The sequence below is a fragment of the Falco peregrinus genome, chromosome 2 (genome assembly GCF_023634155.1).
Source record: "Falco peregrinus isolate bFalPer1 chromosome 2, bFalPer1.pri, whole genome shotgun sequence".
NCBI classification, from domain to species: domain Eukaryota; kingdom Metazoa; phylum Chordata; class Aves; order Falconiformes; family Falconidae; genus Falco; species Falco peregrinus.
Window position 1 is genome coordinate 3,807,849 of NC_073722.1, and position 26,617 is coordinate 3,834,465.

Sequence of the window (26,617 nt, forward strand, 5' to 3'; positions counted from 1 at the left end):
TTGTTATGGTAAGATTACATGCAAGGAGATATGGCTTAGAGAACTGAGTATTTAGGACACAAAAAAAATAATCTGTTAACTGACTAATTCTGGCAAAGTTGCCAAAAGTTTGTATCTGAGAGATTGCTGTTTTCTTTGTACTTAACCCAGGAGGGCTGTGATAAGTAGTGTGGGCTATAGTCAGATTGCTTATTGACTTTTTAATGGAGTTCCCTGTAGTCTGTAGCAAAAGCCAAGAAAAATAAACAGCAGCAGAAAGCCTGTCCCAACTTGTTGGATAAACTATGAGAGACCTCCTCCCTAACGTACTGTGTTTTGGGTAGTTTTGTTTCCTGTCTGGAAACCAGTGTATTACTACGTTTGGGGGGGTTCAGTCTTTTCTTAAAGGGAAAGTGTCTTTTATGTCCGAGTGTTACAACAAGTATTGATTCCGTGACCCTTTGTCGATTGGATGTTGTTAGCTATTTGAAAAATAAGCAACGTTAAACAAAAGAGGTATGACTGCCTGTGCTCCAGCTTTATTTACTTTCATACTTTACCATACACTCTTTCTTCCACAGGCATTTCCTATTCAAAACAGGAACGGGGACCACACCGCTGTTCAGTACTGCAACGCCAGGGTACACAATGGCATCCGGCTCCGTTTATTCCCCTCCTACTCGGCCACTACCTAGGAACACTCTATCCAGAAGTGCTTTTAAATTCAAGAAGTCTTCGAAGTACTGTAGCTGGAAATGCACTGCGCTCTGTGCTGTAGGGGTCTCAGTGCTGCTGGCAATACTGCTGTCCTACTTTATAGGTGAGTCCCATTTTTTGTAATTGTCACCGTGAACAGGGATGTCTGATGGATTGTATATGGACTGTGACACACTGACTTTTAACTAGCCAACTTTTTGGTAACAGGAAAAACCACAACAGTTATTTAAAGAGAAGTCCCAATTGTTTTGAGGAAATAGAAAGTTTGAGTATTTTGCAAGCATTCTACAGCATGATGGTGGGTGAATTAATTAATTCAAAGCAGTATTTGAACTGCAATTAAGCTATGTGGTGTCTAGTTCTTATAAAAGTATGTGCAAAATATAGGCTTTAAAAATTTTGTAACGTGACTATAACTTGCAGCTTATCCATGGAACTCTTTTCCTCTCATTTTGCATGAAATACAACTAATGCAGCATTTAGGAATGTGAACTATCACTTATTTCATCATTACATACACATATGTTTGTGTACAGAGGTAGAGCAGAAGTCTAATACATGCTTTTGATTGCAAGATAGGGAAAACAATTGTCCAAAAGGACAGAGACGTCTTCCTGTCCTGCGGGTTGTTTATTTCTAATTATGCTCTCTTTTCTTTATTTGTTTGTTAAATTCCATTTCCCAATTTTTATTTTAGAGGATTTCCTTTATTTCTTCATCTCTGTAATTATTTAATGTCGTAACTGTTCGCTATGTATATTCTATAATTTGAGGTTTAGGCTGTTAACTGGGGGCAGTGCTTATCTGTAAGAAAAATAACATTGACTTTAATGAGGGAACAGAACAGGCTGGTTTTGTGCTAGTAATTTCTTCTGTGGCTTTGTCCAGATTACAAATTTTTTCACCTCTGAGTCCATAAATGATCTTCAAAGACTTTCTTTTAACTGATTAGTTAATTAGAAGTTTAAGTCACCACAGTTAGGGAAATACAAGTGTAAGGGTCTGGGGTTTGGTATTGGTTGCACTTAGATACAGAGTCTTAAGAAGTCAAGGAAAGAAAACAGAAAGAGGACAGTCAATCTCTCCTTTCCTCCCTCTTTTTGAAATCAGTGCAAATTAGTAATAAAGCCTAGAAGACCTTATGATCCTTAAATCTTCATTGCCTTTGTTGAAACGGACTTGCTTCGTTTCAATCCGAGGCGCACCATAAGCTATATAAAGCCTTTGAAGTAGTTCTTCCTGAGCTGAAGCTCCTGTGAACAATGCAAGAAACCGGGTTGCTGAGTAGCTGGAGAAATTCTGCTTTGCCCCAGCAAAACCAAGCCCCCTGAGCACCTTTTCCACTTCAGCTGCCAGCCCCGAAGAGCAAAAGGCACGTATGCGAACACAGGGCTTGCCGCTGCCGTCCAGCCCCTTGCAGTCACTGGCTCTGTACTAAAGTTCTGTGAACGTGCGCAGGACTATAAAGGTGTGGTTTAGAGTTAAGCTTTGACAACACTACATCTTTTTTAAAGTGGAGTGGAAATAATCCCATCTATAAAGCATATTAATTGCACTCGGTCTCCATAATATTGCCTTATAACTCATCAGAAGCAAACATCTGCTACTAAATAAATACATAAATACAAAAGAAGAATTCAGTGTGAAGTATCACTGTCAAGAACCGGGAAAAGCAGCCAGACGGTAAAATATTGAAGACCTGATTCTGAGCTGAGCTCTACACTTTGCTAGCCCCAAAGAGTGAGATTATTTATGAATCTGAGGGGCACAGGAAGATGGCTGTACCGGATTATTTCTCCCACAGGCACATTAAGAAATGTAAGCATGTCTAATGCGCCTCTATTCCTGTATTTGGGAAAAAGAGACGAGCTTTCCAGTGAGTGAGAGCTTTCAGCTCCACACATCATTTATTCACATAACCTGTAAAAAAACCCCGAATATAGCTGTACAACATTTCATTTCATGGGCGCATGCCAGCTCACATCCTTGCTGAAATAATGCACAAGGGCCTGCCTCTGCCCATAGTCAATAGGGAGCTCTTTGCCTACTGGTGATATTACACACAGTTCAGCTAACTCAGCAATCTAAATGTAAAATCCAGCACTCAGGGACACTCTCTAGAGAACTTAAGGTCCATAAAACCATGAATGGATTACACTCATTCATATATGTGGTTTTGCCATCTCCACAGATGTAGTATCAGAATTACTCTCCATTTAATAGGCTGTCCAAGTATAAATCGGTGGAAATCATTAATGTAAGATGGAAACGGTCCTTCACCTTGGTTAACTGTTTCATAACATAGGTGTGAAAAGGGAAATGACTGAGTAAGAAATGGGTCATAATATAAAAAGTTGGGAAGGACTGTGGTATTGTGGGACCTCTAGCATCTTGTGACATGGCTCTAATACAGTGGTCTGGCTTGTCTGCTGAGGTTTACAGCATCTGAGGTGGCATGTCACGTTCATAAAGGCAGTTTGAGACATGTTTTGAACTTCATAGAGAGACATTGCCACAAGCGTGGAAGTGCTACAGCCCTTGCTGCAAAATATGCCAGTATACATTGATAAGGAGCATAGTGTGGCTGATGTCCGCTGTGTGACTGTGGCGGCTGCGGACTGAAGAACTAGTAAGACTGCTTACCCAGTGAGCGGTGGTGTAACCAGCTCTTGTCAGAAAAGCAGAGAGATGAATGTGTCGTGCCCAGGCCTATTTTAGTTGCAGTGGATATGGGGTAGAGACAGTGACTTCGGATCCCACTGCCTCTTCTCAGGCGACATAAGGCAGAAGAGACAGTTTGCTAGACTCCATGTCTGCCTTTGCAGAACTACTCAGCCAATTACTGCTCTGTCAATTAGCCTAACCAGGGGAAGGAGCTACATCAAGAGTCTGGTCTGTCTTGCACTTCTTCCATCACTGACAGGAAAGACTCCTACATTTACGGAGTCTTCAAAGAGGAGGTGAGAGCAGAGGGTGTAAGCATGGGCAGAAAGCAAACACTGTATTGGGGCAGAAAGCAAACACTGTATTGTAAGGCCACTTAATGCAGTCTTGGGTTTCAGAAGGAATTGAAAATGTTATTTCAGCCTAAAGGAAAGTGCGTCTCACTTCCAGCCTCCCCACATGTTCTTGCTTTTCTAGTCCTCGTGGTCTCTCTCAGCCATTTTGCAACGTACAAAATGTTTAAGTTCACCATTCCTGCCAATGAGACCTGCTAATTTTTAGAGGAAAATAGGAGCTGGGAAAATACTGATCCTTTGTCTAGAAGCTTCATCTGCAATTAAATGGTTGAGAAACAAGGAGTTAAGCAACAGGAACATGCAAGTGCTGAACCGAAAGATAGTACAGCAACATACAGGAAAGTGGAGATCTCATCTAGAGTAAAGGATTCAAAGAAGAGCTCCCTGAAATAGTGGGTTAGAAAGATGGGGAATAAAGAATATAAACTGCCTCGTTTTGGGATCAGGAGTACGCTGGAATTTCTTCAAGCTGCTCATTTGCTTAACTGCTATCCATAATCAGATTTTCAACCAAGGAAGAAAATGGCCATTTTTTTTTTTCCAGCGTGAAAATTTTAGAATCTTTTTCCCTGTTTGGAAGACTAGGAAGAGCAGTATTAAATTTAAGCCATGAAAGAGTAAGAAACGTGCAGTTGCCTTAGTTTGACCTCTTTCTAAATACATTAATAGTTTTACCCAAACTTGGTACAGGAAGCCTGTGTGAGAGCCAGAAATGGAGTCCAGCTTTACAGTGTTCAAGACAAAACAAAACTGTCCTCCTCTCCCCATGGCTTACTGCCTCATTCACCATCCGTCATTTGCAACGAATGAATGAAAGTTCTGTAGAACAACTAGGTCAAACATGGGCATCAAATCAACGTTTCATATGTCACCTCCATTCTTCAGTTCTGCCATTTGGGATCTGCTCTGTCCACTCTTGGTTTTATTAAGGGAGGGTCAGTTGTTCTTGGGTGTGGTTTTCTTCTAACAGAAAAAATCCACTGTGCAATTTTAGAGTACTACGTCAGTCAGGAGTTGTTTCCAATATGGTGTTGTGTAGCACAGACTCTGACCAGCTATGTTAACAGACTGATAGGTACTATACCAATTATTTCTTCTTTAGTGTGGATTCAACAACTGGACGAAATTAATGAAAATCTGGGGACATCAGGCCCCTCTCTCGTCCCCAAGAATTGCTCTGGCAACTGATTCTCCATTGCCAATGGCACTATCTTGACATGGTCTAAGTCAATACAAGAAGTGAGTGAGTGCCGTTTTCACTGTGCATGCAACCAGGGGCGAGCAGTTTTCCTCAGTCAGTGTTAGAATTACACAGTACCAGAATCATTCAATTACGCTTGAAGAGTTTTACACTGAAAGATTGCATGCATCCGTCATGAATGGTGTCTTATGTCTACTAAATAGGTTTCTGTGAACATAAAACAGTCTTCAAATACACAGGGAGACCTGACCTATTTAGTCGGGCCTCTGCTGTCCTGACTTCTTCACAACAATCTGTTGTACTTTCAAGTCTGTTGAGCATTTCACCCTCTGTGTACCTTGGAATTGATCATTTTATTAACCTTAGCTCTGCAGCCAATGGTCAGGACAAGAATATACAGCAGCTAGCTATTCTTTGTGATAAAGCAAATATTTAAGTATCAGTGATAACAGAAGGGCATCTCTTCTATAGAGGGGGAAAAAAAGGATAAATGAGTTTTGTTTAATTAAAAAGGCTACAGGACTATTTTTGTCACTACTGCTTGCTGTGAACAGTTAAGCAAATCTAATTTGGACAGAAAAGAAAGCTAAGATTTAGACTTAACTGGAACATCTTTTGGGAAAACATGTACTTTAATTTATGTTTCGTTCCGTGAGAAACAGTAGAAAAACGGCAGTTCTGCTATGACACGGAGATGACCATACAGTCATAACACAAATTGCAAATGAAATGTGAATGGAAAAGAGATACCAGACTTGAAAGCCATTTTTTATAATTACAGATAGTTCGTATTTTCCACATTTGTATAAAAATAGGTACATTGTACTTATTCTGTGGTTATAATACTGTGCATTCATGCTTTTCGTCCATCTAGAAACATTAATGTTTTATCATCATCTCAAGCTATTTAAACTAAACTGAAAATTTATATGCTAATAGATTTCTAATAATGGACAGCTATCTTCAGAGTTATCTCAAAAACCTACTGAGAGTAGCAGAGCAACTTAAAATAAGAGGTTTTAAGGCAGAAAGAGAAGGAGGTGGCCAGGAAAAATAGCAAACAAGTTTCATCATTAGAGCAGACTTGACACGGAGGGGTACAGGGTGTGAAAATTATAACTGAGGGTCAATTAACTATCCTGCAGGTGAGCTTTAAGTAATCCTTAAAAATTAGAAAACTGTCTGTTTCTGCAGATTGAGGTTAACTTTGCATGTCTCCAGTGTGTTCCCAAGTTTCTTGTCTGTGGTTCTCCCATATTACTCAGGATTTAGTGTGATAGCTGCTGGCATTCATGTCTCTTCCCAGATTGCAGAGGACCAGATGCCTTTTTCTGTTCTCAGTGGCAGAAGTCATAGTAGGGCAGAACCACGCTCCCCAAAACTAATGGACTTACAACCGTGACAATTGTAGAACTGAATTTTTGTGACTAAAGCAATGACTCCATATACCTGTAATCAAAAGGAATCTATTTTATTTTATCAATAAAGAACAATACAATATTTCTTTTTTATTGCAATGCCAAGTTAACATTATTCTGCTGTTTGTAAAGCTCAATTACTGCCAGGAATGAAGAAAACAACTTAATTAATAATGCCATTTAAATGGAATTTTTATTGCAATACCCAGCATAGGTATTGTAATTAACAGGCATGAGGGAGAATGTAGTTAAGTTGCCATTAATCACCTTTACTTTTCATTATGTGTTTATAGAAACTGTTTTTCTCTTTGACCTGCATTTAATTTTGAGTATTGTAATGCTGTTGTCACTGAGAGTTTCATCAAGAACTTTTGTTTTTCCGCATTCTTTCCCCACATCCATCTGCCTCCCCAGGTTGTGCTGGGACCTTAGCTATGACTGGAGCTTCACTGAGGCGTATGGATTGGAAATATGTTCCCTGTCTGCAGATATGTGGCAGATTTTTACAGTTTGCCAGATTTATGCTCTCACCTCATTCCTCTTTCAATCAAATTAGAGGTATTGAGGTAGACTAATACATTTATATATCTGATTCGGGGCAGGGGGGGTAATAAGAAATATTTTGGTTTTCCTCTTGGTTTGTTGACATCATTTGAAGAAAGTGCTCTGAGATTTTACAGTTTACCAAGTCCACATATCACAGTGTATTCCAACTACCATCCAAAAATCTACAGCAGGGAAACTTGTTTTTACAAACTTTTCTGAGAAAGCACATCACCTATCAAAGAATGGGTTCTTAGCGTTGTCTGCACCAAGCACTTAGGAGAACTACATCAACATCTTGTGGTTTTGCTCAGTGAGTGCCTATCTCTGGAGCTGTGAAGGCAGCCAGCGTCTCCAGCACTACAGAGAGTACATTAAAAAGTTGTAGAAAACTCTCATTTTAAGTGTCCATGGGGCTTTTAGGGAAAGCTCCGTGTGTCTCTGGTGCATTTGGAGACAGAAGCAGTGTCACTGTCAGTTCACTGTCATCCTTCCTTTTCCCAAATTAAACGTTTCCCTTATCAGTTCAGGCTTGATGGCGATTGGAAGTGGCTGCCTCTCAAAGCAAGCAGCTGTGGATTAGGTACATAGTCATGTCTTACTTCTGTCTAGAATGCATGTTTCCAGATCCAAATGTCATGGGCATCCAGAAGCTCGCTGCCGCTGATGATGACAGTGCCATGTGTGGGGCTCTGCTTCGGCAGCATGCGTGGCTTTTGCTCCACACCTGTCAAAATCTGCTTGCCTGTGGTTTTAGACATCAGTGCCACATCTTGCTTTTCTCTGACTGAAGGTCAGGTATGTGGTCTAACTACAAAGTAGGACCAAAGGGTGTGTAGTCTCTTCAGTTGGGCCTTCAGTGTGTGCTCATATAACGGTGAATGCAGTACAGCACAATTATTTAGCAGGTGGAAACCACCTCCTGGAATTTCTAAAGGGTTTTAACATCCTGAATGGACCTTAGGAAAGTCCTTGGATTCTGAAGTAGCAATGTCCTAGTTCCATCTCGATACTTCACAGTCATTAAAAACAGAACTATAGAAGCCAGATAATTGGTACTTGTAGGCCATGCCTTTATAATATCTGTTCAGGCAACTCCTTTCAGTCATTTCTGACACGTGCTTTGTAAATGAAAGTATTCAGATACACGTGTGACTGTCCACACTGGTTTTATGCTTAAACCTGAAGCTTAATATTACAGCTAGTACTTCCATGACTTTCTGCATTGCAGGGATTTTCAGCTATGACTAACATGAGATAAATTTATTTTCCTTGGTATCCCATAGCTATGACTTCTAGACGTCTGTATGAGTTTCTTACAATGTTTATACAGCATTGCTGATGAGGTCATTGTGCCTTCTTAGTGTGGAAATACTTTGTAAGCAAGAATGTAATTTCTTTTCTTCACCACATTCTTTCTTTCAAAACTGGGAGACGGAGAGAGAATGACTAGTCAGAAAATGAAGCTGTTATGCTTCACCAGCTTATTGGGCTGAACTGGGCTGAAAGCGTTTCTAACATCTTTCGTTGAAATAGTACAGAATCTAAACGTGTTGAACATCTGTGTTGTGAAGCCTGAACATTAAACATACTTTCTTTTCTCGTGCAAGAATACCATTGTGAGTAACGCCTTTGGTTGATGTTTTTTTGAACAAAGGTCTTGTTACTGTGTTTCAGACTCAGTGCGAAGCATAATATAATATTTACTCTTTCAGGAGTGCACAGTATTAGTACTTGATTGGTGTTGTGGATGTCACATGCTATTATTGTTAGTGGCACTGAGAGTAGAACATTCATTGAGAAAGATAATCCTCGCACAGAAGGATGTAGGAACATGTAATTGGCAGTCAGGAGGTTAAAAGAAACTTGACAAGATTTCAAGGGATTAAAAAAGTTAATCTGTCAAGGAGCATACCCACCTCTGCTCTGAAAAAGGCTTGTATTCTAATTAAGATATATCAGAAGGGTTTTGGCAATAGTCTTGTCACCCTTCCACTTTTGCCCAGTGGAGCAAATTGAAACTCAGTAATCCTGGCAATATAACAGGTGTAGTAATAAACTGCAAGATGACATGGTGTCATTTTCCATAGGTCCCACACTGTGTGATTCTGCCATCATACTGTGATGCAATATGATGGTTTATGAAGATCCAACTGGTGGTCTCAGAAATACTGGTATCTTTTGCAAGCACGTTATGTAGAGAAGTGGGCCCTTCTGCACTACTGTATCTTCTGGCAGACTCTGAAATAGTAGCAATGTTTCAGTCTAATGAGAAATGAAGTTAAATTACATCAGCTACTTATTTTCAATAAATAGCAAGCTTAGAGATGTAGCTCCTATTTTATCAATGCAGGTAAACATGTATGTTTTAGTAGTATGTAAGCATATGTGATACTTCAAACGCGTGCCTATGTTTAAGAGATTTTGCAAAGCAGAGATGAAATTACACAGGTGATTACTCAAGTTGTTGTGGACATAGGTTTACAGTCTTCTCTTCTTTGCTGGTAGCTTCCGTTATTTTCTAGCTCGTGTCTGTGAAGAAAGAAGGCAGCCCTTAGAGACGTGCTGTCTGCTGTGATGTGCGTATTATAATACATGTATCAAAACCGGTAGTTTTGTGTATGCTTTGCATCTTTTATAAAGTGCATCCTTTCTGTAAATTGCAATCTTTTCTCAGATCTTTTTCTATTAAGAGAAATGCTTGGTCTCTTTTTGAATGCTTTAAAATACGCTGTTAAAAATGTCTGATTTAGATGAGATTTTGGTAAACCTCTCTACACAAGCACTTTAGAATAAAAAGGTCAAGTACATGTATCCAAACTTGCTTTGAGCAATATCATTTGATGTTACATTTATGACTGCGATCGCAAGAACACATGGATTTTATATAGGTGTAATTACCCTACTGCATTGATTAATTATGGATGAAAGCTAGGTGTCCTCTGAAGTAGACAAGAATCTTTAAACATGAGATCCTTCATTTTCACATTGATGCCATTTCAGACAACTTCATTCACGAAATGATAAAAAAATGCTGTCTCTTAGAAGTCATCACCTATAACAATATTTGTAGTTCTATAATCCAGGAAAAACAAACGTGCTACAACTGTGTAGATGATGTGGACGTTTGCATTTGAAATGTTTAATTTTCCTCAATAATAAAACCATTCAAACAAAACTAGAGTGGTTTTGCCAACATTTGATGAAATAGGATTACACAAAGGCATCTCTTTTAATAACTCTATAGAAGGAGTAATATGGGAGAGGGTTAGGTATTGCAAATAAATACCAGCCATTTGGAAAATTAGCTAGCTCTAGAAGCCTAACAGGTATGTTCTCTGTGGTTTTTATTCAAAAATACTTCCAAGTTACTACAGGAAGAGTAGTATTTTTATTTCAGTCATACTCAGCGAAAACTAACAGCCAGCTGCATAAACACCCTTTGCTAACCTGTGATTTACATGAGTTTCACAAGGTGTGAAACAACAACAGGGTACAATAAATTTATCTTCACTTGCAAAAGCTGAAAACTCATCTGTTGTTTTATTGTCTTTCATCTTTGAAATGTCAAGTTTCACACTAGTTTTTATTGAGGCATTTTTGTTGGACAGTGGGTCCTCATTTGACTCACTCCAAATCTTTTCACACTGCCAAGGAATAGTCCTTTATGTTTTCAACTTACTTGCCAAGTTTTTTGTTCCCAGCAGCTTCTTTTCTGCCTCTCTCCTGTTAGTAATCTCAAGCAGAGGTAATGATATTGAGGTATGTTTGAAAAGGAGAGATACTATCCTTGTTATTTCAGTTCAACCGGAATCAAAAGTAGAGGATAATTTTAAAACATGTCCTTATTACTGATCCAATATCTTTTCACACAGTAAAAGGAGTAATTGGTTTTTTACACCAATTTTATAAGTAACTGCTACTTTAGAGCTAAGACTGTCTATTCTTAGTATCACCTGTAAGATTTTCTAGTTCAGTGTCGTGGCTGATTTTATTGTAAGGGGGGAAAAAACATCAATGTGAAACTGTAATCCTAACTTTTTTTCAAAGGCTTACCTAACTCTTTAAAAATACAGAGTGGCTTGCAAACTTGCTTGCAAGCAACAGATCACTGGTCTTACAAACTATTAACAGTAAAGTTGTCTTTAGGGTATAGGTTCCTTTCATAACTCATATATGATAAATTATTTGTTTGGTTTGTTTTTTATTTTCGTGTACCTACAGTATATCTTTACTCACAAGAATAGTTTCATAAAAGCCATGTCTCACTTCAGTGAGGCCTCTAGAGGAACATGATGTTTTATTCCAATGCACATAAAGTGCATTAATGACTATATAATAAAGGATGCTTCATCTAGTAGCCAGTACCCTCTTGTGTGCCTCACTTGTGTGCCCACACACACAGCTGCTTAGGCAGTCGTGATTCCTGCTATAGTGAGAAACTGTGTTGCTGTGAGGAACTGAGCTAAAATAGAGGGTGCGGGAGAGGTTTCAGTAGGGGGTAACTGCAGTCACTGAGCTGATTTAAACCTTGGTTTTTTGAACCAAGAATCTGCACAAGATTGCTTTTGCAGATACCTAATAGCTGACAAGTGTATATTGGAATTGTTGAGGTAAGGTAGAGTTGTGTAAAAAAGCCTCTTTGATGGTGAACTCGCTGTGTCCGTTGTATTTTTAAATATGGATATTCTGGTTTTAAATACAGATTGACGTGGAAATTCTTTGGGTTTGCAAGGTGATCTGCATGTTGTGGTTTGTTTATGCATCCACATAATTGCACAGTTCAGGTAGGTGAGTGGTAATTATCATGGATAGATCTAAATCACCATGAAGAAGTTTCGTAAAGAGGTTATAGGTTATTTTCTCTTGGCCCCAATCACGTCCCATTGATCTACAAGTGGACTGCTGTAATCATGATATCATGAAGCCTAACAAACAGTAAAGGATTAGAAAACGTATATATTGACTTGCACGTTCAATCAACTTGTATGTGATCTCAGCAGGAAATTCAAAACAAAAGCTAATTTATGGAAAAATATGTAGTTCTAATCACAGTTTAGCTCCATGGGGTTCCAAATAACACACTACAATCTCTACATGCAGATGCTTTCATCTTACATTCCAGATTTGGTGACATTCCAAAAGTTCTTATCAAACCTTATTATCATCTTTTATTAAAGCTTATTACATTTCTCCTTATTGCATGTTTGCTGTAATATTCTGTCATTCTTAATATGGAATAAAAAAGCTTTGATCTTTTTTCAGCCAGTCATGAGATGGAAATACGCAACACAAGTATTTCACTATATACTATAAAATCCCAGCTTGGTGTGTCCTTTGAACATCACATTAATTGGCCCCTGTTTCTTTTTCCTTTGGTTCTTAAATCTTTTCATCAAACTGCACTTCTCCATGCCATCAACATGCAAATAGGTTATGCATGATCATATAGTGCCATTTCATTATTATTATATCCCTCAAGAGATTTGTGAGCTTTTGTTGGGTTTGGGGTTTTTATTTGTAATGAATAAGGCTTTTGAACTGTAAAAATGGTTGGACCCGTTCATTGATGCCCTTGCCTAAGAAAGATGTTTCCAATGAATTTTGAGACATTACATCGCCATTGCTTTTTTTAACGCTCCCGTTTTATGAAGGCTGAGATCTAAAGGATGTCGCCCTGAGCAAGACTTCTGTTGGAGTTGTAGAAAAAAACCTAAAATAGATAAGCATAAACCTGAGTCTCAGCTGTTTTCCAGAAGGCGAGTTTAAGGGAGGAGAGGGAAGGAGTTAAAGATTGAGAAGGAAGAGAGTAAAGAAATGCCCGAAGGAATACAGAGAAGTAATTATCCTGCAGTCTCAACCCAGTCTCGAAAAGCGTAAATCAGGGAATTTTTTTTCTCCCCCACAGTAGTTGACAGCAAAATCATTGATTTTGACTTTATTAGATAGAAACCCAAAATTTATGGAATGTTTTTCATGTCTTCGTATGAACTAAAAGAGACAAAACATCCCTTGTCTCAAAGGAGTCAGCAATCTAATATGCACTTCCCCAGAATTTCTGTACCTGTAATGATTTTTCACCATCTTGTTAACTGTGAACAACATTTTCTGAAAGAAAAAAAGCTATGTTCAGGAGAAAGCCCAGGATAATACTAAAGACTGTTCAGGTAATACTGAAGACTGTTATACAAGGGGAATGTTGGATGATCATCAAAATAAATGGACAAATCTGAAACAAGACATAACAGATACATCTTATTTAAATAAGAGGCTAGTGAATAATGATCTTTGTTTCTGTTTTAAGAAATCTGGATTCTCCCTTAAGCTTTGAATGTGTCTCACATAATGGTGTTGACAGAATCAGACCGTTGTTATATAAAAGTCCCTGCCTTGACAACTAAAATGATGTATCTAGCAATACAAGTTTTCAGAGGAATAAACGTTCCATTTTTGGGTGACTGTAGTAAAAATAGTAACACTGAGACTACCACATACCTTTCTTACAGTTCAAATGCAGCATAATTTAAAATGGCTTATAATCATCTTTGGTTAGTGGTCAAAGAAAGTAAATTTAGCCATAGTGGATAGCTGATATATCTTTGTTGCTGTATTTTTCTAGGCAATTTTTTGTGATGTGTTTTGCAAATTCTTTCTTAAAGGGTTCCAAGTGAAAATGAAGGCTAGAGTATAAAGGTTGGATGTTTTTGCAGGTGAAACAGTAAAATCAATGGACCCATTCAGCAGTTCAGGCTAAAAGAAAAGAGACCATACTTTTTCAGTTACTGTATCGATCTGGATAGGTATCGCTAAATTTTTCATATAATGCTATACTGAAATGTCTTACATTCAGCATACAGGTCCAGAAACTTTTATATGATGCTCCTGGTGGCTAACATTTTGAAGGTGCTCAAAAGCATGTGCTTTAAAATTATTTTAAATTTAGAATTAACAGGCTTTTTGTTGGTTTGAGAAAAACAGTAATAAAGAACTTGTCTTTGTAACTTTTAATTCACTTTATTTAAAATTTTAATTAACTGTTTTTAATTCACTATTTGATCTGCAGCAACATCCAAGGCATCCTATTATCTTAGAAAAAAGCAAATGAATGCAAATCACTGACAGTTGATTTGCACATCTTCTGGTCCACTCCAGGTCCTTCAGAATAAAATAGGTTTAGATTCTAATTATAGCTGCAAGAAAAATATACGGGAGATAATTTTGAAAACCACTTCAATGTTCAAATACTTCATTTGAAAATGTATTGCCAACAGGGAGATGAACTAGAAGATAATCCTTCAACAAGATTGAGCAATAATTGCAATTTGCTTAGTTTAAATTATAATCTTTTTGCATTGCTTTAAATATAAATTATATTCACTTTTCCTTATGTGCTAGTGTGCATATATATTATTCTATTAATTCAAGGGAAGCAATTTTGTAAATCGTGGTTTGAAAGCACCAGCACCCAAAAATATGTAGTAGTAACAGTCCTGGAAGGTGAGTTCAATATTTTAGCAAGAAGCTCCTCTTCAAGCACAGCTTCCTAAATAAGACTTGATTACCATACTTTGTAAAACACACGGGGGAAAGGAAGGAGGGTCGCCAACATCATTCGGTTCCTTTTGCCAACTCTCCCCACAGTGTCGATTTCTTTATGTTTATAGAGTGTATACCATAGGGCTTATCTCCAGAGGTCTTGGGGAGATGCTTGCTGCTTAGAGGTAGCCAGTGTTTCTTCTTTCCGCTGTCTAGTGTTAATTTTTGATCTGTCGTTATTCTGAGATGAGCTGGAGGAAACACTGGAAGTCCATTTCCCAATTCAGGCAACCCTGTTTCTGCTTCTTTCTACTTCAGAGAATCCTCCTATCTGTAAATTCTTGTTCCCCAGAAATGCACTGTGTGACCTGCAGAATTTCGCTGCAAAAAAAAAAAAACAAGTTTACAACATTCAGAATGGAAGCTATGGAATTACTGGCACTTCTGACCAGTACGTCATAGACTTCAGACTCAAACTTTGGTCACCTCTCCAGTTACCGTAGGGCTAATTCCATGAATAAAGCCTCCGCTTATAGGCATTATGGTTTTGCTTGCTCCTCCTTATCACCTGCCTCTTAAATACTTTCACTTGCACAGCTCATAGGGTGTTTGCTGTGCCCTTTGTTTTCCATATGAGGCTATTTGTCGCTTACAGTACTTCAAGAAAAGATGTGGTTGGTCCTGGTGAGTTACAATAAAGACGCCCTCTAATTTTGACCAGAATAATAAAGAAGTTTCTCTGGTTTTTACTGCATATTACTACTCTTTCTTACAAAGAAAAAAATACTCTTTCTTTCAGATAGCAGTTATAGATCCCACCCAGCACTGTGTGTATATTCACACCTGTGTCCAAACTTTGTTTTCTGTTCAGAGCTATGTCCTGGATACTGGAGGATGTTAACACCTGTGTAATTTATTTATCAACTAGCTGTCCCTATCCTCTTACCATTTAAGTGTATGAGGAGGGGGGGGGGGAATCAGACAAGCCCAGATTTTGCTAAATGGAGGTAGAGCTACATAAATTGCTTTTCTGTTACAGTTCTTTTTTGTGCCTCTTTGCAGAGAGCGAGCTTTGGGCTAGCAAGCAAGGCAAAAGGAAAGCACTTCCCAGTCGAATGCAGCAGCAGGTAGTTGTCAGCTCTCACAGTCCTAGTCCTGCCACATAGTTACATAAAATTATCCCTCTGTCTTACTACCTGCTAATAAAGGGACTGATTTCTTTTGGGCTTGCTGAAGGAAATCTCAAGGAGAGTTTTGAAGTGATAATACAGTGTGGTTTGCTCAACAAGAAGTTCCTTGTAAAGAGAATGCATAAAGCATAGCAATACTAGGTTGCAAGACAAATGGGCTGGTAACATGAGAAGAATGAAAGGGCCTGATAGCAGCAACTTCTTCCCGAAGCAGATTATTGTAAAATGGTTTACACAGTGTAAACTAGTCATAATAGTCTTTCCAAATATTTGCTGTGAAATGTATTCTTAGTTGCTATTTTAATTCTTAAGTGGAAATGAAGGCCTTGTAGACAGATTACAAGCCAAAATACCTAGACCTCAATTACACAGTGAAAGGTGAGATCAACCAAGCTTGAAAAAGCAGTTTAAGGTGGTTCAGAAACCCTTCAGTGAACTGTGTGGTGAGAGATGGTAGGATTACCTGATAGCTTGTAACAAATGATGGCTTTTTTGTGTTCACATCAGTGCTACCGTGGGTATAAATGCACTCCTTTAATCTGAGCCCTGAATCTTTTTAATATCCCAGTCCATTTGGTGTGTTCTACTTTGCAGAAATACAAAGCGGAGGTAAAAGCCCAACTGTTGGTTTAGTCACTGCTTGTATGTTTGGGATTTGTCCTGTAGAATTCAGCTATACTGACCAGCACCACCCAGACACTGGTGCTGCGCTCATGCCAAAAGCAGCGCAGATTCTTGAGGACTTTATCCTCTCTGATGCCTCTCCTTCCCACTCTGTTAGAGGGAATGGAGTCCTCACAATTTCAACTATCACTGCACCCTAAAGGCTGGCCATAATGCCGATAATTTGTCCAGCAGATGTACAGATGCCGTCTTAAACACCTCTGTCAGTCCCAAAGTAAAATGCTATCATAACTGCAGCAGGTGAAGATCTGTTGGTAGCTAGAGATTCCTTTGCAGAATAGAGATGGGGACTGAAACAGCAGAATAGGCAGAGACCATTGTCTGTTTCTCTGCGTGAAGTCGTTCTGTTCGTGATGGGAGCAATCATCCCAGTCTTGATACAAGTATAAGGAAGCTTTCATTAAGGTTTGTGGGCACGTTTGGAATTGTGACAACCCATCTTTTCTCCTGTTCCCTGAGGGTTCATCCATGCTTGCAGCCATGGGTTGTTTGGATGGAGTTGTTGTGGTCTATAACCACAGCCATCAAAAGCTGCGTGCTTTCTGGTTAGAGGCATCTGGCATTCTCAGGCAAGTCCTTCCTGCCATCAAAGACGTGCCAGTACTAGAAGTTGTTCCAGCGTTAACAACCTCATAGATTTGGCAGACTCAGAACTAGTTACTCTAGGAAGGGTCTCTTCCCTTCATTGTCAGTGTCTAACACCAAATAAATGCCAAATTGAATGGCAATAAACCAGACCTGACGGGCAATATCTAATACAAAAATCAAGACCTGCTTTACATTAGATTTGGGACTAAAAATAGCAGCTGGGAATAGAAAAATATATTTTGCTTTATATGGTTTTGCTTTAATTTTGCTTCATATATCAAATTCTTTATAGAAAGAAGCAAACCTATCATTTCTCTGAACATAATAGAAACAGAAAAGGGGATTGAACTCTGACATCCCCGTCCCAAAGGTGGGAGGAAGTGTTCATTCTTCTCTAGACCCAAGGAAATCAAACAAACAAACAAAACCCTGCAGTCTGCCTGCATCATTGCCCCTCTGGAAATTCAGAACTAGTTCATAACATCTGACCTGAAGGTCTCAGACCCCCTGCCGTGGTGTGTTCTCGGTGTGCCGTTACCAGTACCAGGTGCTGCATATCAGACTCATGGGGGCATGGAGAATTTTCAGCAGGTGCCTCACTGTCCGCTGATAAGGGCTTGAAGTCTGCTTTTATATAGATGGCTGGCTGAGATAAGACCAATCTTAATCAACAAAATAGTACCTGAATTTGTCTTAACGAGTCAATTTACCCATGTTCTTAACGTTCCCCATCTCTAAAGAAATTGTCTCATATTTCAATCCTGTAGCAAGAAGCCTAATTCTTTCATGTTGTTCTCATACGTTTATACCGAAAGGACAATTCTCTAAATTCCATAGTGCTGTCTCAGAGAGATTACATAGTCGAATTATTTAGTGTGTTATTACACACTGGAAGTTTTTGGTTGCCATTGGAGTTGTCAAGCAACATTTCTGGTCTGCTTCAAAAGCATTCCAGTATTCACAATCTGTGAAACAGCTGCATGTATCCATCTGTTCATTTTTATTAGACGTTGTTTACTGAACTTGATGCTAGTTCAGTGTCAAAGTTGAGAGAGCAGTAGTATTTTTGAGGGATACAACTATTACCAGCTTTGACAGTGAACTACAGTGGGACTCAAATCAGTACAAACACAAAGAAAAGGTAATTGTCACTTACCTTGTAGTAACTATGGTTCTTTGAAATGTAATCAATATACATCCCACAGTCCTTACCTCTGAAGACTTCAAATTCCAACTGTTTTGAATTATGAAGGAATGGCTAGAAGGTCATGTCACTGCTTCCCCTTCTGATCTCCCAGTGGAGCGTGAAGAGGCACAGGGCATGTACATAGCACTAGCAGACAGAGCTGTTAATGATGTTCTAAGCTCGTGTGTTTGGAAGGAATATACTTCTGGAGTTACAAAATTAATGTCACTTTCTTTTTTTTCCTCCTGAAGAGTATTAAAAGTGATAAGAAGCCAGCAAAGTTAGGAGAGGTGATTTAGACCTCCAGACTGAAGACAAGAAATGTACTGGATTGGAATCATGAAATATTTAGCTATTTTCAGTCTTTCATTGCTGCCAGTGGAGTGGACTAGAATAACAGATAGTAAGAGTTTGACCCTAGGGATTTTGATGAAATATGTTAAAAAAGATATAATCATCAGATGATTAATACATAAATAAGAATTTCAGCTGAGGTAGGGCCAAAATAATAATGGCTAATTCTAGTGATGTGCCAAAAATGGTGGTGGTCGGATTTACGGTTTAACAAGAGATGAGAGGGGGGGAAAAGAAATAAGGTTTTAGGGTCAAGGAATGTTCTACATTATCAGGCTTTGACAGGCAATTTAAGGTCTGGGAAAGAAGAGTAATAGTGGAGTCAGAGACTTGGAACAAAGATAATATGTCATCTATAGTGAGGATTTCAGTCTTTGAAGCATTCAGTGATAGGTCTTCGGTTGCATTCTGGTTCTTTGTTTTGTTGAGGGTAAAGGGGAGAGTTTAAGTCAAAGACCTGGCAGAGAAAGCCTTAATTCTGCATTGTTTGCTGTCTGCCTGACTAAACTTCCACTGATGCCTGTTTGTCTTAAGTAAGGGCTGCCACAGTCATAGAATCATTTGAAAGATCAGAGATGAAACCAAAAGGGATGAAGAATTGTTTGTCATTTGGGTAGAAGGAATGAATAAATTGGTAACATTGATTATAGCAGTAATCTGTTTCAGAGACAGAATTAGCAACAAGATAGAATGAATTATCTTCCTTCTGTTTTGCACTAATAGTTAAATGCATTATTACAGGGTTTTTTCTAGTGTATTTTTATTCCCCAGTAGCACTGAAAGACTGCTTTAGCTTTGGAGATAACTGCTGTAGTGAAATGAGCAAACCCATGTTACACCAAACTAGAGCAATTACGGTAAAATTAATTTTGTGGTATCATAGAGTCATTGGAAGAGAAGGAAATACACCACAGATAGCAAGAAACTGCGTAAGTTATGTGTGTCATAGCACAGCATTAAGGTGACTTTTTTTCCTCCATATTTTTGCTCTAAAAGTTCAAACAGGGGGTTCGTTCATTCATTTCTGGTGATAGCAAGGTTCCTTACGTCGTTCTCCCTAACACCTTCGAAGGTTGACCCTGTCTTTTCATACTTAGCTTAGCTGAACTTGGAACATGGTATCACCTTTCTCGTAAACGTGCTTGCGCAGGATGCAGTGGTTCAGAAACAGAGCTTGTGCATTGTCAGTATCAGAGCAGGGTGCCCCAGCATCTCTAGCTCTGCTGATGGTCTTGGCCTTGTTCTGTAGGCTACCGTTGGGCATGGCCATGTAAAGGGAGGTTGTGCAGTGTGTTGGTGGCAGCATGGAAAGGAGTGTTCATGTCTTGGATCAGCCCTGCAATGCCCACAGCACCCTCCTTCCTCTCCTCTTGCATTGTTTCTTTTCTCTTTCTGGCTAACCAGCATAGATCCATCTGCTGGTGAAATCGTTTATTTTAATATGTCATTTAGGAGCTCATTTAAATGATTTGTCTCTTCAGAAGGACCAAGAATGAAAAAAAAGAGACAAGGGCATAATTACTGCCTATCCTTTTGAACATTGATTTGGGACCGGTAAAAGACTCAAAGTGAAACTGGTGAGCTTTCTGTCAACTCCGTTCACCGAAAGCACTGTATCATTAAAGGACAGTGGTAGTAATTGCTTAGTGCCATTGCTAAGTTGAACTATTAGTCTGTGAATGCTTGTTCCTGTAATTTAATTTTTTAATGTATGAGTTGCTATTCCACTGCAAAGCATGGAAAGCCATTATTTGTGCAATTTGTCATTGTGGTTAAGAGCATAAAATAACCTGTATCCTTTACCACCAGCAATGCATCTGTTTGGCCTCAACTGGCAGTTGCAGCAAACTGAAAATGATACATTTGAGAATGGAAAAGTGAATTCCGATACTGTGCCAACACATCCTGTAACAGTACCTGCCGGAGAAAACGGTAAGTGAAATAGGCACCAATTTCTCTCCTTCTGTAATGATGAATTCTGAATGAATCCTCCTCAGTAACGATTGTTGTGGAGTCCTCAGAGGTAGCAGGATGGTACTGAGGCTGGCTGGGACCATCCTGCCTGAGGGGCTGGGGTGGCTGTGGGAACGTACTGTGGGAATGGCCTCAATAAAGCCAGGAAGCCCCAGGTGACAGAACACACTCCTTCGTAAGGGAGACCCGATACCAAGATTCAGTCTTCGGGAGTCCCAGTGAGCTCTGGGTGCTTTTCAGGCAAAAGCCTTGTCTGTGGCCGGGGCGACATAATCTCCTTTTCTGAAGAGCTGGCACCAGAACAGGCACTTCAGGGAGGTTTTGCATATTTTCGAAGCTTCTCTCTTAGCTGTGTTTAGAAGCCAACTCATGATCAAGGAGCTTCCTATGGCATGATGACCTCACTGTGGAATGGCTTGTGGTTTTTTCTACAGATTATGATCTTTTTTGTTTTTAATTCCTCTCTGAAATTTAATAGGTCATGTATAATATGTTCATTTGTTTTCTGAAAGTCTGTAGCACGTAATGTTGACTCTGAATCATCCAACCAACATATTAGAGTAAAAAAACCCCACAAACAAAACAAAACAAAACTTTATTAATTTTGTTGTAGGAGTTTTTAAAATACAAACCACATAAAGGGATTATTTTTTATCGACCTTTTTCCATGTTGCCCTTTAAGATTCTCAAAACATTTAAGAGCCTGTGCACTTTTGGCTAACACAGGCTTTAAAATCAATAGGTTTTGAATGGAAAACTTGATTTAAATGGTAGATGAATGCGGTGTTTGCTTCATTACACAAAAATCCATTTTCCCTTTCACAAGGTAGAGCTGACCTCCTTACCACTGAGGAGGAGGAAGCCTCTGCCAGCAGCTGACATCTTGAAAATTTGTCAAGTTATCACAGCTCCAAGTTAGAGAAGAGATACAGCTCAGTTCTTTCTTCTTGTCATCTTTGTAAGCATATGAAACTTCTCCAACAGGACTTTTTTCATTTCCTTTAGCCTACTGCCTTTTCCTTGCACTTAGATATTCATTATCTCTTTCTGTGTTCTTAATTGTTTTGAATGAATAGCAGAAAGCTGCTGTATAGTTAATGAATATTGATGCTGCAGTGACAGCCCATCGTCCCACTGTTTTCTGCCCTCAGCAGCCAATATACTTTCTTCTATAGACACAAGCTTTTGTAAATATTTTATATTGTTTTTTCCCTTGGTAATTTTTAAATTTTTTTTTTACAAATTTAAACCCGTTATACTTCGCCACAAAAATTAAAGGAAATAGCAAGTATATCAAATTCCATTTTTCCTTCCTTATGACACTAAATGCTGTACAAGAGAACAGGGTTAATTTCATCCGCTGTTAAAATGCTGTCCTCTGCGGAATATGTTAAGTGGTGATTTATCAGCGTACATCAATACTAAACAACAGACAGACCAGAGAATATACATTTTAAACCACAAAAGGAAGGTTCATCAGATGGGAAAGTGTCATGACTAGATGTGAGTTTTAAGGAAGGGGGCCCTGGGCTATAATACTAGTTACTGAAAACTGTAAGGAAGAATCAATAATGCCTAGATTTGGGTACTTTTGACAGCTGAAAAACTTTCAGTACTGCCCCTTTTTAGCCCCCTGGTAATATCCTGATACTCTGATTTAGATGGGAGAAATTCCCAGTGTTGTATGGACCAGGCATTTTCATTGACTCTCTCTCATCTGAGCGGTATAATCTTGCGCCTGCTTCAGTCAGGAAATCATAGCCGTGCCCTGGACCGCAGGTATTCCTTCAGAGTTACGAGTAGAATTCATTCAGAAGTGCAGGTACTTTGTGTGATGATTAGCAAAGCTTCATCTTGAAAATGCATCCTTATGACCACTGAAGAGAATTCAGCTGTGGTTTACCTAGAAATAACTAGTCATAAATCAACAGTAAAAGCATGTTAAATCATCCTTAAATGCAAATCATTTGTTAAGTGAAGCTCAAATTTCTGAACAAGCTTTTTCCGGAGTGGTTTTTTTGTTTGTTTCTTTTGTGGATTTTTTTCCCCCTCCCCCAGTCTTTCTGTATGAACAGCAAACCGCTGGCAACATATCACCCATTATCTAGACAGGTGCAATTCAGGGCTGCATAAGGTGGCATAGGGACGTGTGTTCTCGATGGATATGATGAATTTTATAGGCCATTTCAGTTTAGGTTCTCCAAAGTCATTTGTAAGCCATGCTTAATTAAATACAAGCATCTACTTGAGGTGCATCAGCGCTTTATCTGTTTTTATAATTACATGATAGAAATGAAAGGTTAAAAAACAGAGCTTGTTTAACCAACGTGTTTTAGCACTTGGTTGCATATTACATGTTGCTGGCTTTATTTTATGTCATATAAAATCTGTGTGCAGTTCAGAAAGCCCTTATAAGAATATATGTTTAATTGCAGAGTTTTAAAAAATACAAGAGAGGAAAAAAGTGAATGGGGAAAGGGGCATTTCTTTTGGTTTACGTAGATGTACTTTTTGAGATTGTACTCATTTAAATATATTATGCTTGCTTTAACTGGTATGTTGAGCTTTTTTGTTTTGTTTACAGTACCATGTTAATTAAAGATACAGTAACTTCTTAATTAGATGTTACGTTGAGGCTTTTTTCTAAAAATACGTTTTTAAGAGGGTTTTTATTTCGTTTCTGGAAACCGTTGTTGCAGAAAGATATATAGCAGATGTCTCACAGGAAAAGATCGTGAATACAAAGTTATGCAATGGAATGGGAGAACACGCTATTGACTGTAAATCCAGCCTTGCAACCTAATATTCTAATTAGCACTGCCTTTGAAAGATGGAAAATGATACGTGTGACACTATGCAGCAATTGTTGTTGAGCATTTTTGTGGTTTGGTTGTGCATTCATTTTTATTCTGCATTACTGATAGTTATTCACAGTGTATCTTGTGGTTTCATCTATAGAATGTTTGCAAATAAGGGAAGGGAATTTGTCTTCATGTCGTTTTAGTGATACTTGTGAATTTTTCGCGTAGAATAAGTATTGCTTATTGCTTTCAATACTTCTTTAGCTCAGGATTTTGTCCACTCTAAACTCAGACAGTTGAAATACAATTAACCAATAACAAATATAACAAATATTTTATCTCTTAATTACCCATAATGCATTGGATTGTGGATATCACAAATGCATGATTGTATATATTAGATGGGAAGTGATACAGCAAAATCATGACTTTTGTAAATCAAATTATAGTGTATCTACCAATATAAGTACAAATCAAGATACAAATGTTATTTACCTATAAGTATTTATGTGTTATTTGTATTATTGTCTTTTGGGGAGGGTCTGTGAAAGAAGAAATTTTGGGGGTAGAGAAGAAGTATAGTGAAGGAGAATATATTCAAGAGGCTAGGTATTTTGAAGTTTTGTTTCTTCTTTGGACTATTAATGTCATTATGGAATTCTGTGAATGAATGTGACGTTTCATATTTTGATTTAAAGCTGTGTATAAGAACTGTTACTGCTTAGAAAGTGAAAAACAAATGATGACACTACTAAGATTTTTCGTACGCCTGTTGAGATAGCACAGAGAACAAAGAATAGTTAACACGCTATCATTAGAAGGGCAAACAGCTGGTGATAATTTTGAGAGAGGTGGTGTGGCAAAAGATAATTTTGAGAGAGGTGGTGGGCATATGGCTACAGGGTAAAACTACCTCTGTTTTGGCGAAGAAAATGGGAGTCCTTAGGATCATTATCAGCTAAGGATAAGTGTTGAAACCCAGTAACAGGCATTTCTGGCAAGCTGGTCAAAATGTTCTGTAAAGGCCACCTGCTCAGGCTGTCTAGTTCATCTTTTCCGTAATAAGTGGTAGTTGTTTCTCATTTCAAATGTAGAAATAGAGGAAGCTGCAGATCAATACTGCAAACAAGTGTTTATTGTTCAGTGATTACCAGTCATCACTGTGTGTATTTATACAACACAACGTGCTTAAATTTGAAGGAAGTGGTAAGAAACAAATGCTTAAATGAACAGAAATAGCGATTACAGATCCATCTTCTGGAATAACACATGAATATTGTGAAAGGTTAAGTCCAAAATTAGAAAAGCATCAGACTCATCCTGAAAAGTGTGAAAAAAATGGTGTCTCCAAGATCAGATATTTCACTGTCTCTTCTCAGCAGAACACTGATCAATATGATGATGCTGTGAGAGAGACATTTTCAGTGACTGCAACACCATTGTGGCACAGCTCTGATGATGACGCAAGCCCCCACTCAAGGCCTCTCAGTAGTGCTTCTGTGCCTGTTTAATTCAGCAGCAGTCTCTGTTCATCTCCGATGCACAAAAAGTGGCGCGGATCAATCAGTGACCTCACCTGGCATTTCAGATTTTAATCTGTTTTTTTAAGGTCTAAATGTTTGCAAAAAGGTTGTGTCACTTTGTTCCATCAAATGATGAATAATGTAGAATTTGAACATAATAGACAGGGCAGCGACAGAGCGTTGTCAGTTCTTCAGAACACTGGTACACAAACAAGGCAGCATCCCTTGAACATGCTTATCACTCTCAGATGGGTTTAGTTCTATCTTTATAATAGACTAGCTGCTGGAGAAAAAAAGTATAAATTGGTTTAAAACACAGCAGTCTGTAAGATTGTAACTACAGTTCCATTTTTCTTTATATTGCTTCACTCAAGGCTCACCTTGATGTGCCAGCTGCTTAAATGCAGCATACTCCAGAGTTGACATGTGTTGGTAAGCAAGTTCTTTGACAAATCTTTGCATCTTAGACTGGATTTGACAGCACTGATCCCATCAGATCAAAATAGGCTTTGACCGTGGTACCAGCTTCCAAGACTGCCTGTGTCTGGCTGCACAGCGTGGACTTAGTGCCTGAATATCAGATCTGAATCGTTGGCCTCAAGCAAACTTGACTCAGACTCATGTAAACCATCCCAGGTCTTAAAGCTGGGTGGTGAATGTTTGGGCAAAGCACTTCTTTAGTGCATCGGTCTTAGTAGTTCTGTCTCCCACCAATGTGGCAGGTAGAAGATGCTACCACAACTGAACCAGAAGTTGTTTGCTTACAAGCTTTGCGAAAGGTTTGTAATCTTTGCTGGATTTAGTGTGTGCCTGTGTGGTATAACCAGGGGCAGTGTGGAGGTCGCAGAGCTGTCACAGACCTGTGCTGTCCATAGCATCCAGCCCAGAGCCTTGCAGCGTCAGCAGCTTGCCCTAGAGCAGTTTTACTCTTTGATTTACGTGAAGGTGCTTCACTAGGATGGCCCAGAACCTTGCAGATTGAGTGGTACTGGCCTGTACTCCAGGTGCAGCACAGATTCAGTCTCTGGTGCCTGGAGTAACCCAGTTGAATAAAAGGTTTGTCGAGGGTATCTGAAGCGTATGACTTTATTTTCTTCTTTTTTAATGCCACAACCAGCAGTCCAGGTTTTTGGTGTTAGTATTTGACATGGTGTGTCTTTTGCATGTTAGCTGCTCTGCTTCTTCTGGGCATTTCCAAGCCATCATCACTGGCCTCTGATTACAAGACTAACTGGCAGTTAGACAAATGCTTTATAGAGAAAAGTCATTAATGCCCTTCCTTCAGTGCTGTGTTCTTATTCCTAGTAATTGGCCTGCAGGATAAAGACATATTGGTGATGCAGAAAATAGTGAAAGTACTAGACTTCGACATGCTATAATACATTTTATTCAGGAGACTGTGGATAAGGAGGTGGTAACGAGCTTGCAGCTGAGGCCAGGCAGTGCAGAGGATATAGGCATTATGGGGTGTGAAGGCATAAGGACATTGGCACAATGGAGCAGGAAACGTTGCCTTTTGAGGGGGGATGGGACAAAAATAAAAAATAGGAATCCAGAGCTGTAGATGTTGTTAGTATTGTGTAAATGCTCTGATGTTTTATGTCGGAAAGACTGTAGTAGTTCTCTTGACTGCTGATTATGCATCTATTGATAGATGAATATATATATATATATATATGAATATGCATCTATTACTCCTCAAATCTGTATGCTGCATTTACCTTTACCTTAATTTTTTTTAGTGTAAGACTTTATGCTGGAAAACCCCTGTTAAAATACCTGGTGAAAAAAATGAACAGTTTAATGTAGATCCTAATACAGTTTTCAGAATTTTAGGGCTTAGGGAAGTTACAGCGTTTTCACTTTGTAAGTATTTCTGCTATCTTTGCCTTTTTATTTCCAA

The 26,617-nt window shown here is 38.8% G+C and overlaps 1 protein-coding gene across 9 annotated transcripts in view; it reads left to right on the plus strand.

Moving 5' to 3' along the window:
* TENM3 (teneurin transmembrane protein 3) overlaps positions 1-26,617 on the plus strand; it is a 323,405-nt gene that overhangs the window by 205,597 nt on the left and 91,191 nt on the right. For all 9 annotated transcript variants that reach the window (XM_055796254.1, XM_027777400.2, XM_055796255.1 and 6 more), the window contains 2 exons: positions 561-799; positions 20,226-20,348. In XM_055796254.1, the coding sequence (XP_055652229.1) occupies positions 561-799; positions 20,226-20,348 (362 nt within the window). The remainder of the gene's footprint in view (positions 1-560; positions 800-20,225; positions 20,349-26,617) is intronic.